We start from the raw sequence: 15,620 nt of genomic DNA on the forward strand, positions 1-15,620 counted from the left end.
TATAAAGTAATTATTGTAGCGCACGTGTAAGTACATGATTATCTTGTATCCTTGTTTAAACTTTGCTTATGAATAAGAATATACCATATCAAGATGAAAAATTAAACATTCCCTTTTCCTTATTTTAATTCCCAAATTATCAAAAATAGAATAGGAAATAGTGACCATACAAAAATCCCTTTCCACAATTTTATTTCCCGTCGAATGCTATAATATTTCACTAATAATAACGTCCAGTAAATAATATCAATTAAAGTAATAAATTATTAGGAGCAACCAAGCATATATATCACTATTTACATATAAATATTACACATTTCACTAATCTGCGTTCTACTATAAAACGCTATCGACAAAATAGCGTCGAATGCCGATATAAGAAAGACTCGCTTGCATTTCCATACTTTATTTTTCTCTCTCTCTCTCTCTCTCTCTCTCTCTCTTTCAAATTTTTGCACTTCCGCTTCTAAACTCGCTCAGGAGACATATTGTCGAGGGAGTAACATTCGCGGTCCCATTATCCGTTTCATCCTTTACCTACAAAACGCTTTTAGTCGTTCTATCACGATTATACAAACGTATGTGCGTTTAACAAGAGACACTTAACTATTAGATTCGATCAAACAACACCGAGGCTCGTATGGAGCTTTCTATTAAAAGATTTCAATCTTAAACGTTCAAAGTAGCAACGAGTATTTACTATTCCGGTGCAATTTTAAAACATCTGCGGATCTTCCGATAATCGCTTCGTGTATGGAAGATTTTTTTGGTCATGTTTCTTTTCATTTTCTGTGGAAAACACGAACAGTATTTTACCTATAATATATATAGATATACGAATTAAACGCACTTGAACGTAACACGTTATAGCTGCGCTCTTCACGATCATTTCAAGATCCGTTTGAAGAAAGATCATCTCATGATCGACGCTGTACTACAAAATCTCTGTTCAACACCTTACAAACGATTCTAAATAAATCATCTTACGTACTTAACATTTAATGTATCGTAATGGAGAAAAACATGGTGTGCATGCATATACGTGTATGTCAGTAGAGTATGATACACATTAGATCACTTGGAAAAACTCTTGATTTTCTCTGATTAAGAAGAGAACTACTAGTAATGAAAAAGCGGACAGAACATGGAAGCGATTACGAAAGTACTACTACACATATTTACACGTATTGCAGCGCTTTCTGACTTGACGATAAAAGCGGTTTACCGGTTAATAAACTTATACTTTTACTTTTTTCTTACTTTTTTTTTTGTTTTCTTTTGTCGTTTTCGTATAAACAAATCAATAGCACTTTTTTTTAGGCATTCTTCACATACAGATAACATCCATTCTATATGCACTCGTAAATAAATTTAACAAAGACTGAAGATTAATAGGAGTATTAGGTCGCTGGATCACCACCTGCTTAAATCATGCTACAGTATGTCGTTCACTTCCAACCCAGGATCTGGCTGAGTCATGTTGTTCGCGGTGAAGTCGAACTGTTCTATGTCTTTCATCTCGTCCTCGATTTTCACCGCGTTATTGCTTATATCCTCCGGAACTACCGCGTTGTTGCAAACCTGATTCGCTGTGTTCATCGTATCCTCTGCTTTTATATCCTGTTTCATCATGAACGCTTGCTTCTTCGTTTTCGTCTCCCGTTTCGTGTCAGTTCTTTCCCGCTCGTACATGAAGGTCTTTCGTTTCCTTCTCATCGGTTTGCACACCTTCTTGTACAATACGTTCATTTCTTTTATTCTGCTCGTTGGTATCGTCCAGTCCATTTCTTTGGACGTTGTGTCAGAATTACGCGTAGGATCCATTGTACTTTCGTATTCGGGTATCTCTAGTCCTAACTTTTTCATAACGCTGATCATTATTTCGTCAACATTGCCATTGATAATTAAGTCTGCCTTTTTGTCCTAAAATAATATCCTTTGTTTTTTTAATCATGTTAATTTTTTACTCCAAAGAGTATACTGACCACAGTATGCTATAGTAATTTACACAAATATATCCTTAAATTAGTAACAGGTTAATTATTAAAAGTTTAGAGTAAAGAATTTGTTAGTAGTTTAAAGATAAAAAGTTGTCTTACATGTTTTGTGGATTGTAGATTACATATAACAAGACGTCCTCCGTATTTTTTGGTGTACAGAGGTAAATTACCGCTCGGGATAATTTGAAGCGTCGTCCCAAGACATATACTTAAATCCGCGACACTGTAAACGTATATACTTTTATTAAATACATTTTTCCACGATAACATTATCAAACAAAATAATTGTCGTAAATAATTGTTAACTAAAACCTGAGATATCAATATAGGATTTTTCAGATCAACGAATCGTTTTTCCAAATCTTTTTAATACATCAACAACTGTTAGGCAATCTTCCTTTTATCTGTTCGCAAAAAATACCAAATTTTTCACATTAAATTATATTACAAAGTACGTTCACTTTATTACAATATTCTTATCGCCTGTTTAAAAACATTTGTATAATGCCTCCAGATTTATCTCTGTGATATGTCGCGATATAAAAAAATTAATATCTTTCATTTCATTAGAGGTCTTTGCCGATTTACCTAGAGTGTAAGTCAGATAAAGATAGATCACTGTCTGGCAAGTTGTGTTCCCAATCGAGGATGGTGTCGTGCATGCGTCCACGGCACGGACGACCACCAATTTGCTCAGATCTACATACAGTGTCCAGGGACTTTTTTCCTACGCTTTTAGTTGCAAAGTTCCGAATAAATTGCCTAGATGAACATTAACAAATGAAAGAGATAAAATATAATATTTTGCAAATTTGTAATTGTACAATGTAATTTTTGGGAAAAGAATACCAACCTTCCACATTTATCACATTGTTCGGTAAACATATTTCCATGCAATTCTGCAAGATACTGTCTCTGTACTCCTGATCGAAGATGCAAGCCATCAATATTTTGACTTATAATAAATTTAACTTTTTCTGGAGGAGAAATAATATTGATCAATTTTCTATGAAATGAAAGTATGTAATTGTTCTGTATTATCATAATTGTACTCACTAGCATCTACTAATTTTTTCAATGCCATATGTGTTTTTGTAGGAATTGCTTCGTCAAAAGAAATGTTCATTGTAGGTTTCAAACCTTTCTGCTCTAATGTCCATACTCCATTTGTACCTCTAAGAAACCACATACATAGTATATGGAAATTATTAGAAATATTCAATATATATATATCTATATGAGTCTCTCAAAAGTCAAACTGATCAACTTTATTTTTTGTCAATTTCTCAATTTCATTATCTAAGTGGATTATTAATATTCATTTTTCAAAAAACAGATGACCGATTTTCACAAGTTAATTTATCAGAGAGATAGCACGGTAATAATGATAAATTCTAAAATATATATTACAAGATAACGTTGTATCATCATCTCTTCCTAGTTTCCAATTTATGAAGTTAATTAGTAGGGCTTGTGTGTGACTCATATATGAAATATAACATAAAAAGAAACAAAACATAATATATATATAAAATAAAAAATATAATTGAACGTTAATTTCAATTAAATTATTATTTATCATAAAATTCATCATTTTTTACTTATGATAAAAAAGATATTGTATTTAAAATATAAAAAATGGCATGTTGTGTGTGTGTGTGTGTGTGTATACATATATATAACATACGTGTATGTGTTGGTGTAACATGTTACATATGTGTGTTACATAGAACACACACGCGCGTACGTACACATACACACAACATGAAGTAATATAATTACATTACGTATTATATATAGGATAAAAGAATAATTATCTATTTAAAAAATTAATTCATAACTTTTCGCAAAATAAAAAAAAAAGATAATTGTTAGAATTATTAGCTATCATACTATCTCTGCATTTATTTCGGAAAACTTGAGTTAATTCGATGGTTTCTGCTCGATTTCATAAGTTAATCAGCGTTTTGGGATAGATCACGGTGAGGCATTGTCGTACGCAACAATGGTGGACGCGTCGATTCGAAAGGAAATATTTCGGGCTGTTTCTTCGCCGCTTCCGTTATTCCCGCTCGATTAATTTAAAAGAATTGGCCCAGTGGCGCTTTCGAACGCATAAGCAGAGAATCGGAATTACGGGAGAGCCGATCGGGAACTGCTCGGGGAGAGGGGATGAAAGTAGTTAGAAGTAGGGTGGGGATTCGAGCGAAAAATTACAAATGATAATCACCGAAAATCCGGAATGCCCGCAGCAGTGCTGATGCCGGCGCCGGTGTGGACGACTACGTGCCGTGCCGCCTGTATCCAATCGGCTAGAAGGCCGCACTTCAGTCGCAACGCCTCAACGCTGTCGTATCTCTATAAAAAAAAGGAAGGAAAGAGAAGGAAATAAAAAAAAGGCGATAGTTAAGTTTTCACACATCGGGTGGGCGAACGATTGGAAATCGTCGCGGATGGCCGACTCCCGCCAAACGGGCGATGGTGAATAAACGGTTTTTACCTCTTCCAGGCCCAGCACTCCTTTGTTTTCGTACTGCGAGAGACCGTCCGCGTAGCTGCATGACATTTTTGCTCGCGCGTTATCGCTCGACAAATTATTCGACTCCGAAAACCCTCGACTACGACGCTAACAATGGCTCGATCGTGTTTTTTATTAGACGAAAACTGGCATTTCGTGCACGATATCAATGGTTTCCCATGTGTCGGACGACACGTAAACAATTTGTAAGTTAATGACCGCGTGCTGTTATGTTTATACGCTACGAATGACGATAAGTGATAGGAAACTCGAGATCCACCGAGAACGCATTCTGTTTTATAGACTGCACTGCATGCAATGAAATGGCACTTGAACAGAAAGAAGATAATAAACGTGCAACGCATGCGCAGGATGCGCCCCAGGGAGAGGTGGCTATAGCGCTGCAGACGCTTGAGTTTCTCGCGTCCATTCAATTCATGCCGCCGACAATCAGCGCCATCTACGGCTACTCTTCGCGATTAAAATTCGTTCGCGGTAATATTTGAAACAATTAGTTGTTTAGTTGAAGAACTGTAAAGTGCGATATAAAGCGCGCGTTTTCGTTCTTCTTACCGTTCCTCTTTCTATCGATTCGCCCCGTAAAGTTTCCAACGCTACTTCGTATCTGTGCTTTCGCTCAGCGTTTGACGTTTAAAGCATTTTGACATGAATTTTATAATAAATATTGGTACGATCCCCTATGATTTCACAAATTTTTGTATATAAATAAATTCTTATATTCTACGTAGTCTTAGATATCGTTGTGTAAAGTGAAATAAGTTAATATGTTTAAATAAAATAATAAGAGAAAGTGCCATTTTGAATATTTAGAAGTTGAACATTGAAAGTCTGGTACTCTTAGTCATTATAATTTGCACAAAATTAATAAGAGGACTTTGATATGTAGAAGTCGAACGAAATATTATATCATAATTCATTCTTTTAACAATATTACTTTAAAAAATTTTAAGCCTAAAACAAATGACACGGTATACTCTTTCATGTTATCTAATTTATTCATAAATCTGTAAAGATACAAAAATAATTGATCGATTAAAAAATTTTATGAAATCTCACGCATTACTTGTATTATTTATCTTAACTAAATACGCGTGAAATAATACACGTGTATTTAAATACAACAGGTCACAAAAATATTAGGATACTTACCACACACAATTTTTATAAATACATTATATGCATTGTACGAAACTTTATGAAATTTCATTAGCACTATAGTGATACATAACTATCGTGAATATAATATTAAAATTTGAAATTCGAAAATGTACATAGAGACTACAGTACATTTACTGCAAACATACATTTAGTAAAACATTAGTATACAGCATGAATAATAAACTTAATTATACAATTATGCACGGATTAGGATAAGGGCATGCATAATATACAAGTACACGTGTCTTTTTAATACTATGTAGTCGAATATTGACAGGTCAAGTGTATTAATACTAGTTCAAAACCACAATCTCTAATAAAAGTTATGTCAAGGAAATAAGAGAATCGATAAGGTTTGTCACTTGAATTTCCCGCATTTGACGCGATGCGCAAGGCCGACTGAAGAGGGTGCGCCCAATAGACAGCGCAGAGTCGTAGGATGGGAACACCGGGTTCACCATCGACTCATGGCTCAAATGGACTTCGCTCTTTGGCCACGGCATCTCACTGTGGGTTTCGTATTCTAGCGAATTTTTCTACACATGGTTCAATCTGTCTCGGTCGTATAGAGAGGCATACGATTAAACAAATAAAGAGGAAGGGAAAAATGAAGGGTGTCAGGAAAAAAAGGAACAGAGCTGTTGAACAATCCGAGATATCCACGTTCTGTTGACGTTCACGTAGCTTTTCCTTTCGAGAACGCGCATTTACGCTTTCTTGGCCCAATAGTGATATGCCAACCGTTAAACACGACGTTGTCGTTAACGTTCATCTAGCATAACCTCAAACTCCCTGTGATTACATTATATTACGCTTCAGCGACGTCGAGGCATTAATGTCAACTGTGCCGAATGTGTAAGACAAGATTTCTATCTGGGCGACAGATGCTGCGAATTCTTCATTGCTCTTTATCGCACGTAAGTTGTAAGTATAATTTTTCTGCTTTTTTTCTGTTGGGTCGGGTCGGGTTATACATTTGCTATTTTTTGGTACTGTGGTATGATGCTTTTGTTTTCGTTTCTCGATAGAAGCGCTTAGGCGATAGTAATGTTCGAGATGATGCGTATGTTGCACGATTAGCAAAAGCTTCTTTTTGTTTCATGTGCATTCTTATGAAAAGATGAATTATCACTCTAGAAGAAAACAATATATGTATATTAGAAATTGATTAAATGATTTTATAGTAACATAATAAATTATATATTACAGTATATCCTTGTTTCATATATAGGGTGTCCCTATTTTTTCCCGTAAAATGACACCAGCATATTCTAAGAGTAAAAATAAGAGAAAAATGTTATATAAACATAGGCTTAAAAATGCTTTCTTAAAAAATTATAACAAAAATACGAAACAGTTACGGTTTTCATCATCGATACACTATAAAAATAGATTTGCGATATGTATTTACTTAGGTTAGTTACATTTTAAATTCAGTTCTTATAAATATGGCATTGACAGATGTCATTAAAATGGAACTACATAAATCACCGATTTGTTCATATACTCCATTGAACGAAAACTAGTCTGTTGTTATTTTGAATCTTTGTTATAATTTTTTAATAAAGAATATTTGAATATATGTTTATATAACATTTTTCTCTTATTTTTAATCATAGAATATGATACCAGCATTTTGCGAAAAAAGGTAGAAACATTCTGCATATTCTCATGACAAGAAAGTTAGCTTCCTGAAAAAGATAATATATTAAACGATTTACTTAGAAATTTATATTTAGAAGTAATGCGTATATTAATATTGTTTAAATTTGATAATTATAATAGAAATATTTAATAATTATATTATATATATTATATTAAAAACGATATATATTAAAAAGATATTTGTCTAGAAATAAAAATTTTGAACATTAAGATTATTTATAAAAATATTTAAACTTGCGAAATTGATAAGGAAAATTGTGTATGTATATTGTTTCATAAATTATCTATCTAATTGTCGAGACCCGAGGTGTGTAACAAGTAACAAGTTTCTCTGTGACTTATTAATGAAGCATGTAAAGCAACCAGCTTTGTAATGTTTCCTTTGTTTCGAGGAAACAGAGATGAGGATCTTTAGGAAACAAGACGTGTTTATACTATGATATTATTTTGTAATACAATAAGTTCCAAACGTTTTCGGAATATCAAAAGTGAAGGTTCTGGAATGTTGATTTTTTCAAAGCACTTTCTAAACGCTGCGTAATTTAGCACGGTTTACAGTAATATGGTGTTCAAATTTTTTCACAAAAATATTTGTAGTAATTTTTCTTTTAATCTCTAAAAGTTACGGATAATTAATAACTTATAAACAATTAATTAAAACGTTGGTAATATGAATTTTATTTACTCAACATAAAAATATTCTGTATTTAAAATAACAAATTTATGTAATTAAAATAGCAAAGTCAATATAATAATTGTCTGCATTTGTTATGATATCATAAGTGCAGAATTATTAATTTTCAAGTTGGAAATCATGTAATGAAAGCTAATCTCGAGTGAAAGGTTATCACCCGTTATAAGTTACTCTTAACAGTAATCATTTGCATTAAAATTCCTCGGAACAATGAAATATGTAATACATATATCACACACATACGCGTTCACACGCACAAAGTAATATATATGTGTGTATACATTACTATACCTGTGTACATTACTTTAAAAAAAAAAAATAATAAGATGTATATAAGACATATATGTACATTACTCTTTCACGTGGACAAAATTGTGCTTATCACAATTGACTTATTACTATGTGTATTGATCTCGTTAAATACGAACATTAGTAGCCAAAGAATGGAATTTATATGTAACAAGTTTCTTGGTACTTACACAAATATTTATGTATCGATTAATAATTCGTGACGCAATTGCTATGTTCTTTCCTATGCAGCAAAGTGTCCCATATATTTTCCAAGATCTAATGATGTAGGATGTCTATGAAGTAATAGAAGCTACCAGCCTTATTTTTATATTTCCATATAAAAGAGATAAAAAAATTATTTTGAGCCGCACTGAGTGCATCGAAAATACACTGATTTTATATGAAAAAATAATGTAGAACCCGAACAAGATGTTTTAGGCTTTGAGGATCGTTGAACACTGCCACGTCGACCGAATGGCCGATATATCCATGCGATAAGCGCTGTAATTTTTTGATAAATAGCCGGTGTCACCAGCTATTATTCCTAGATTACAGAAAGCAATTCGTTAAAGAACGTTATTTTTAAAAACCAGACAAGAATGTCGACAGAAGAGTTTCGAAAAGTTTGAACTGGAAAAAATGGCTTCCAAAGGGAAGAATACTTTTTATCTATAAGAAAAATAATTATCGTTATTATCTTTTCATAAAATTTTATAGAGTTCAATGATTAAATAATATGTAATAATCTCGAATACTTGGAAATGAATACCTTTTGAAGTAATTATTGATTGATAAAGGGATGTAAATAAACCGAATGGGAACGTTACTGGGTTGAAGTTCCGAAAGGCCCCGGTAACCTATCGATTCGAGATTTGATGGCGGTGATGAATCCCAAATATAAAATATTAGACATTTTTTAGACATTTAGAAATTTATACATTGAATTCTGTCTACGCAAACGTTATTAATATAACCGTCTTTGTTGTAGTAGTCATCACCGTTAACTCTTAAGTAGGTGATGATACAGCAGCTATATCCGCCTCAGTATCTATAGGGTGTTTCACGTAAAATAGATTATTGTAATCTCGACCGCATAAAGGATGTTTTATATTTTATTTAATTATTCTTTAAAGTGTTTAAGCTATCAAATGCTGGATTAACATTAGTATTAACCTAAGCCAACTTGAAAACTAAAGCGGAGTGGCGAGATATTTTGGGTATAACTCGAAAACTAAGGTCAACCATTGGTTGCCTCTATAGGAAAAAGTCGTTCAAAATATAAAATTTCTCAACCTATTTTGAGATCAGCGAAATTGGCAAAGTAGTCTTTCGACAAGAAAAATATATAGTCTAGTCCTAACCGATATTACTCGTACTTTTCTATCTCCATCCGGACAGTATCCGGTACGGTATCCAAAATTATTCAGTGTAATTAACTAAGTACAGTGTAACCCAATATTTTTCGGCCAGCGAAATTAAGATGTAAATATAACGTAGCTTAAAAAGAAGTGGTCGGGTTGTAGGTGGAACACCCCATAGATACTAAAGCCGATATCGCTATTGCATCATCGGCTGCTCGACAGTCGACATTATTTCAGTAATGACGCTTGCATTAATAACATCAGTATAGATAGAATTTAATGTACAGTACTGCAAGTTCTGTATCAATACCTCGGAGATATACCAATAAATAAATACCCGAAACTAAAATTTTATATTTAGGACAATTATATATTTGGGACACACTCCCCTGCTCCCTTTCATCAGGCCCCCTCAAATTTCATGTCTATCGGCCACCGGGGCCTTTCGAAACTAAAATTAATCTATACGTTTTTAAACAAATGCTATAATCTCGGAGAAGCTACATTTGAAACATAGACTTTTAAACTGTTCAAGGTCATGGAAGGATGGAAATTATTCAAACGGATAATACCTAAGTCGTCTATACCTTCCTGTGCATTATTAACAGAACAAATACAAGATGTGCCAAAAGTTTTTAAGTGAGATTATAGTTATATAGTCGTGTATGAGATATCTCTGTCCTTAAACTGTATAAAAATTAAATTGTCTACAGATACGACGAGCAGAACATAATTATACTTTACATAAATTACACATTACAATTATCTATATTGTATCCATTATCACCTGGTATTATTTAGGATTACCGACTTATCTACAGAAATAAAAGAATTATATTTTATATATTTATGTAATATGTATAGCTAGTTATAACATTTCCTGTCAAAGATCAAAGATAGTTCACCGACGTGAGCACCGTGTCAGTCATCCGTAGGAGATTGTAGGATATATACGTACATTTAAATCGTTCACTTATAATTCATCTGGTATGCGCTTTCATTTAGTTTTATTATAGTCTCGCCTCCTTCAAGTGTTCAATTGGCCGCAAACTTTTTTGCCATTCATCAGTGAATGTTATTAGCGATCTAAGTTCGACGTTAGTTCAAGGTATACCTAAAATATCTATAATTGGCTGTCTTTCACCCAGCTGGACGCATACCAACTCAAAAGTCTACGCGATTCAACGTTGATTCTTGTTGAATTGATATTTAGGTATTGATCTTTAATTTGTCAACCTTTGAAAAATTGAACAATCTTATTATTTTTTATTATCGCTACTTGTATTGTAATGTTCAAGAAATTACCGACTATTAAAAGTATATGAACAAAATGGAATACAATATTGCAGATTATAGCAGTGAGTTCTTCACAAACGAAATCACTGTTGTATATACTCCTCAACTAATATACAGTTTGAATCGTCCACTTCAGGAGTTAACGAATTTTTCCGTTATCATCTATGAAAGAAATATTATAGAGCATATAATCATATTTATATAGAATATGAAACTATATGTAACAACTAATATTATGTACAAGATGTTTCAGAAATATATAGTTAGGGTCTCTATAATGTTAACTTATTCTACTGTATCGTTTGTAACAGAAGGAAATGTTGACAGTGTTCATAATTCTACGCATGGCAACTACAGCGGCTTCGAGAAGTACTTACATTTACTATAACATTTACATATTAATTGATTAATTCTATGTATGATTAGAAAAATTTTATACCATGAAAATGAAATGTATAGAACCTGATAAAAATATGATCAAACTTGTAGAAAATACGATACCAAAATTTGTTCACCTATTTACGAAACACTCTGTATCAAAATGAAGAATAAAAACTAACACAAGTGTTTGTCTTCTTCAGCCGGACTTAGACCTGTATGATGTAAGGGACTCGTTAGTATGCTGGATAAGCGGCGACTCCATGCCTCCGGTACGTCGCCTTACACTCTGATTTTCGTGGTCGCCTTGGCACTGACTGGATGCTTCTCCTTCTGGCTTCACATCGACAGCTCCGGTTCACCGACGCCGTACAGCAGCGGCGCGTCGGCACCGGGATATCTGCTAATCCTTCCCGGAAACGTGACGCTCTCCCCGCAGCCGTATTTACTGCACGAACTTTCGTTCGGTGATAAATCCACCTTGATCGACATAAAGGACTTCCGGTTCACGATCAACAATGACCCGTGCAACCGGACGCACCCGTTGCTGCTGATGCTGGTTCATTCGGCTCCCGAAAACTTTGTTAAGAGAAACGTGGTCAGAGAGACATGGGGCCAGCAATCTCCGGAGGTGGCGCTCCTCTTCTTCGTCGGCTCGTCTGATGAATATCAGACGATGCTGGAAGAGGAGAATAGAAAATTCAAAGATTTGATACAAGGCAACTTTCTCGATGCCTACAGAAACATGACTTACAAGCATGTGATGGCATTGAAGTGGGCTACGTATCATTGTCCAAGTAAGTTTTTGTGAGATATTTTGAATAATTCTTTAATCCATTAAATATAGCGGAATTCTTTTCTTTTATTACCAGATGATATTTCGTTAGTTCTTTCATAGCCGATGATAAACGTATGTTTATTATCAGATATTCTTAAGAAATATTTCTTAATATTATCAAATATGCCTAGAACTTGCAATATCTTCAAATAACGATGAAATTCCAAGATTATTTTGAATATTATTCCAGTAGGAGAAAGAACTGTTATGGACAAATCTATAATTGTAAATTTCTGTGATAAATATGAATTTATTACGAAAATATATTCTTTATAAATGTGAATTTTCTGAAAGATGTTCCTTTCCTTTCAGGTGCCAAATATATATTAAAATTAGACGATGATGTTTTTGTTCATGTACCTGCCATGTTGGATTTCTTGACGCGTGATCTATCGCCATGGGGAGCCAGACGATTGATCCTATGCGATCTTCTACCCACGGGTACCGTGAAGAGATCCTGGCGTTCCAAGTGGAGAGTTTCCCCTCAAGAATATCCTGGCAGACACTATCCTGCGTATTGTGCCGGATGGGCTATACTCTACTCTCCCGATAGCGTATTTCTTTTGTATCGTGAGGCACAGAAAGAGCCATATTTCTGGATCGACGATGTTCATATTACCGGGACGTTAGCTAGGAAAGTAAATTTAACACAAACCTCTCTGCATTACTTGGTGCTAACTAACGAGAATATGCAGGAGCTTCTATCAAATCCAAATTCTCGTAGGGAGTTTCTGTTCGGACCTCCAAACCTCACTGAAAACGAGATAAGAGCCTTACAGAGTGTGGTCACTAAACCACGGCCTAGCAGCGAAAGCCTAGTGAACTGAAACATTTCGAATGAGCGAAAGGCATTTATGCATCTGTGATCATTTTTATTCTCAAGATAATTTTTCAGATAAAAAAGCCTCGTCGTGATCTTAAATTCTTTCTTTTGCCTATTCCCAGTAACCTTTAGAAACAAACAAAGGTTAAAAATTAATACTCAAACGAAATATTTCAATAATTAAATTTTATTAACAAGGCAGATGCATAAATCTTTTTCTTATTTAATGCGACAAAAGAATTCTCTGATACTTGATATTTTGCACACTTTTCATGCATTTCAATTCTCTACAGATATAATTCTCTTCGTGAGTGTTCAATTTTTTGCACAGTATTTTTACAGTATTATACTTTGTTGCAAAGGAAATTTTTTCTAAATATCGAATCTCATATTTCGGAATAATATAATATTTTCTTATCGTGGTTGGCTTTCCCATAATGATATTATAAAAGTAATATTATAATTTCTTTCGTAATTTTATATCTGTGTGACGGCTATTTTACGGCTATATTACGTAATCAACGTTTCAATGAAATTCTTAAACGCGTGTCTGATTTGATGAAGCGCATCACAATCAACGCACAATGATTTGTATATTCCTTGGTTGGTGATGTATATCCGACTAATTTACTTATTATTGAATAATCTGTTTTGAAAAATTCATCGTAAAAATGATCAAGCGATGCATATCATATTAACATCGCATAAGGAAATTTTCCTTTTTGTGAATCAATTGATGCAAAAGCAAATGTATTATAATCCCAAGATTATAGGGCCAGAAAACGATCGAGAAATAAAAACAAATTTATAGATATTCAATTCAAAATTTAAGATATCAAATTGTTATATAAAATCTGATTATATGAAATGAGATTATTAGGTACCAATAAGTATAACCCCAAATCAAGGGTCCATTCGCGAGTTAGGAGGGCTTAAAAACTGGAAATTCTTGTTCTTGTAACGTGAATCGTTTATCTAACGATTCGAATGAAATTCTAATTCTCAGCTCCTTGAATGATTAGCAAAAACATGGATCTTGAACCTACACGCACCTTTCTTTCTATCAATTTTCATATTTATCGACGATGCAATATACCTCAGTATACGTATGTACACACACACACATACACACACACATATGTTATGATTATATTCAGTTGGTTTGCTAGGAGAGTAATACAATTGAAAATATTATATTTTCAAGCAATATGTTTGATATAAAAAGTTTCCAACTAAAAATTGCAAGTGACAATAATATATTTTTCAGGAATGATATAGGTTTCAAATTGGAAATTATTAATTACTTAACTATTTAACAATGAAATCGTTTTATAATTAACGGCAGTGTTTGGAATCTTGTTCATTTATTAGCTTAATCTCCAAATCTGTAGTTTTGGTATTTCCTAAATTCAATTTTGGGCTGAGTTCAACTAATTGGTTATGCTTGTATGTAGCTATTTCTTCTAGTTTCATCATCTTGGACGTTTTGCCAGCTAAGTCCTTTTGTTTTGGCTACCGATTCTCTATATTGCATTTGAAATATTCTGAGTTTGTGTAATGTTGCATTATCTCAAGTTCACATTCTATCTTTTGCAACCTTGAGCTCATCTCATTGTTAGTACCCAATTGTATAGTACACAATTCTGTAATTTTAGCAGTTTGTGCTTCTATATGTTTATACAATTGTGCAACTTTTTCCTTTCCTGCATTCTTCCATCTACGGTTAGCACCTATAGATAATAAATTACAAGAAAGGTTTTACGTTCTGGGTATATATTATTTGTGGATATTATTTACTACTATAAAAAGGATTAAAATATTATTTTAAAGTATGTTATTCTTATTAAATAGTATATTTTCATTTTAATAAATAAATTTCTTCTATAGAACTAATTTTTTCATTTTAGAAGTAACAATTTTTTAAGTATATCAACCTTCTGGCAAACCGACAATATGCATATTTAATTCTCGGTTGTTCTGTCGTTTTCTCTCTTTGTTTCAGTCTAGAATACAACGAATACGATTTGCAAAAGAAGCGCATGAATTTCTCTGTAAAATGGCGAGAGAGAGAGAGAGAGAGAGAGAGAGAGAGAGAGAGAGAGAGAGAGAGAGAGAATATATGTGTTAAACGGTAACAATTAATATAATACGCTTCACTGTTGCTGCAATGGAGATCTGTAAATTCTGAATTGTTCTGTATACACTTATAGATATACGTACAAAATGTTGGTGACTATTAGTTAGCAAAGTATCATGACTATTATTCTCTGATGTGGATTAAACAATCTTTTTCTTATTTATTTAATTTATATTAACTATAGCAGCATTTTCGTCACGTTATGTAGAAAAAACCGAATGTTTTTTCATTGTATATTATCGAACGTGTTTATATAGTAATGGAGTAAAATACTTATAATTTCAATAAACTACGGATTGTTTCAATTGTACGCTATCTATAACCCCAAAAATAATTTTATTCGCTTTTTGAGATATGTTGAATTGTTTCGAATATTAACTTATATGTGACGAAAAATACGAATTACTTCGAACATAATTTGATATTTCGAATTTTTCTAA

The 15,620-nt window shown here is 33.2% G+C and overlaps 2 protein-coding genes and 1 long non-coding RNA gene across 7 annotated transcripts; 1 reads left to right on the forward strand and 2 right to left on the reverse strand.

Annotated features, from left to right (window-relative positions):
- Positions 1–175: 175 nt before the first annotated feature.
- LOC126916082 (NAD-dependent protein deacetylase Sirt6) lies at positions 176–5,438 on the reverse strand. The gene is made up of 7 exons (XM_050721464.1): positions 4,501–5,438; positions 4,231–4,358; positions 3,057–3,175; positions 2,854–2,977; positions 2,589–2,762; positions 2,100–2,223; positions 176–1,923 (listed from the first exon to the last, which is right to left on the reverse strand). Exons 1-7 carry the CDS (start codon positions 4,564–4,566, stop codon positions 1,435–1,437), a joined length of 1,224 nt encoding a protein of 407 aa, XP_050577421.1. The 5' UTR covers positions 4,567–5,438; the 3' UTR covers positions 176–1,434.
- On the forward strand, positions 4,354–15,485 carry LOC126916087 (beta-1,3-galactosyltransferase 5). 3 transcript variants are annotated; one of them, XM_050721479.1, is made up of 3 exons: positions 4,354–4,481; positions 11,586–12,179; positions 12,533–15,485. In XM_050721479.1, exons 2-3 carry the CDS (start codon positions 11,624–11,626, stop codon positions 13,045–13,047), a joined length of 1,071 nt encoding a protein of 356 aa, XP_050577436.1. In that variant the 5' UTR covers positions 4,354–4,481; positions 11,586–11,623; the 3' UTR covers positions 13,048–15,485. The 3 variants fall into 3 exon arrangements, with proteins under 3 accessions (XP_050577436.1, XP_050577435.1, XP_050577434.1); XM_050721478.1 differs by lacking the exon at positions 4,354–4,481 and adding an exon at positions 5,568–6,614; XM_050721477.1 differs by lacking the exon at positions 4,354–4,481 and adding an exon at positions 5,571–6,621.
- Positions 5,511–11,588, reverse strand: LOC126916103 (uncharacterized). 3 transcript variants are annotated; one of them, XR_007710422.1, is made up of 3 exons: positions 8,536–11,588; positions 6,905–7,388; positions 5,511–6,830 (listed from the first exon to the last, which is right to left on the reverse strand). It is a non-coding gene; the product is annotated as an uncharacterized LOC126916103 (long non-coding RNA). The 3 variants fall into 3 exon arrangements; XR_007710420.1 differs by lacking the exon at positions 6,905–7,388; XR_007710421.1 differs by having other exon boundaries at positions 5,511–7,388.
- Positions 15,486–15,620: the final 135 nt, after the last annotated feature.

This window comes from Bombus affinis, chromosome 5 (genome assembly GCF_024516045.1).
Source record: "Bombus affinis isolate iyBomAffi1 chromosome 5, iyBomAffi1.2, whole genome shotgun sequence".
NCBI lineage: Eukaryota > Metazoa > Arthropoda > Insecta > Hymenoptera > Apidae > Bombus > Bombus affinis.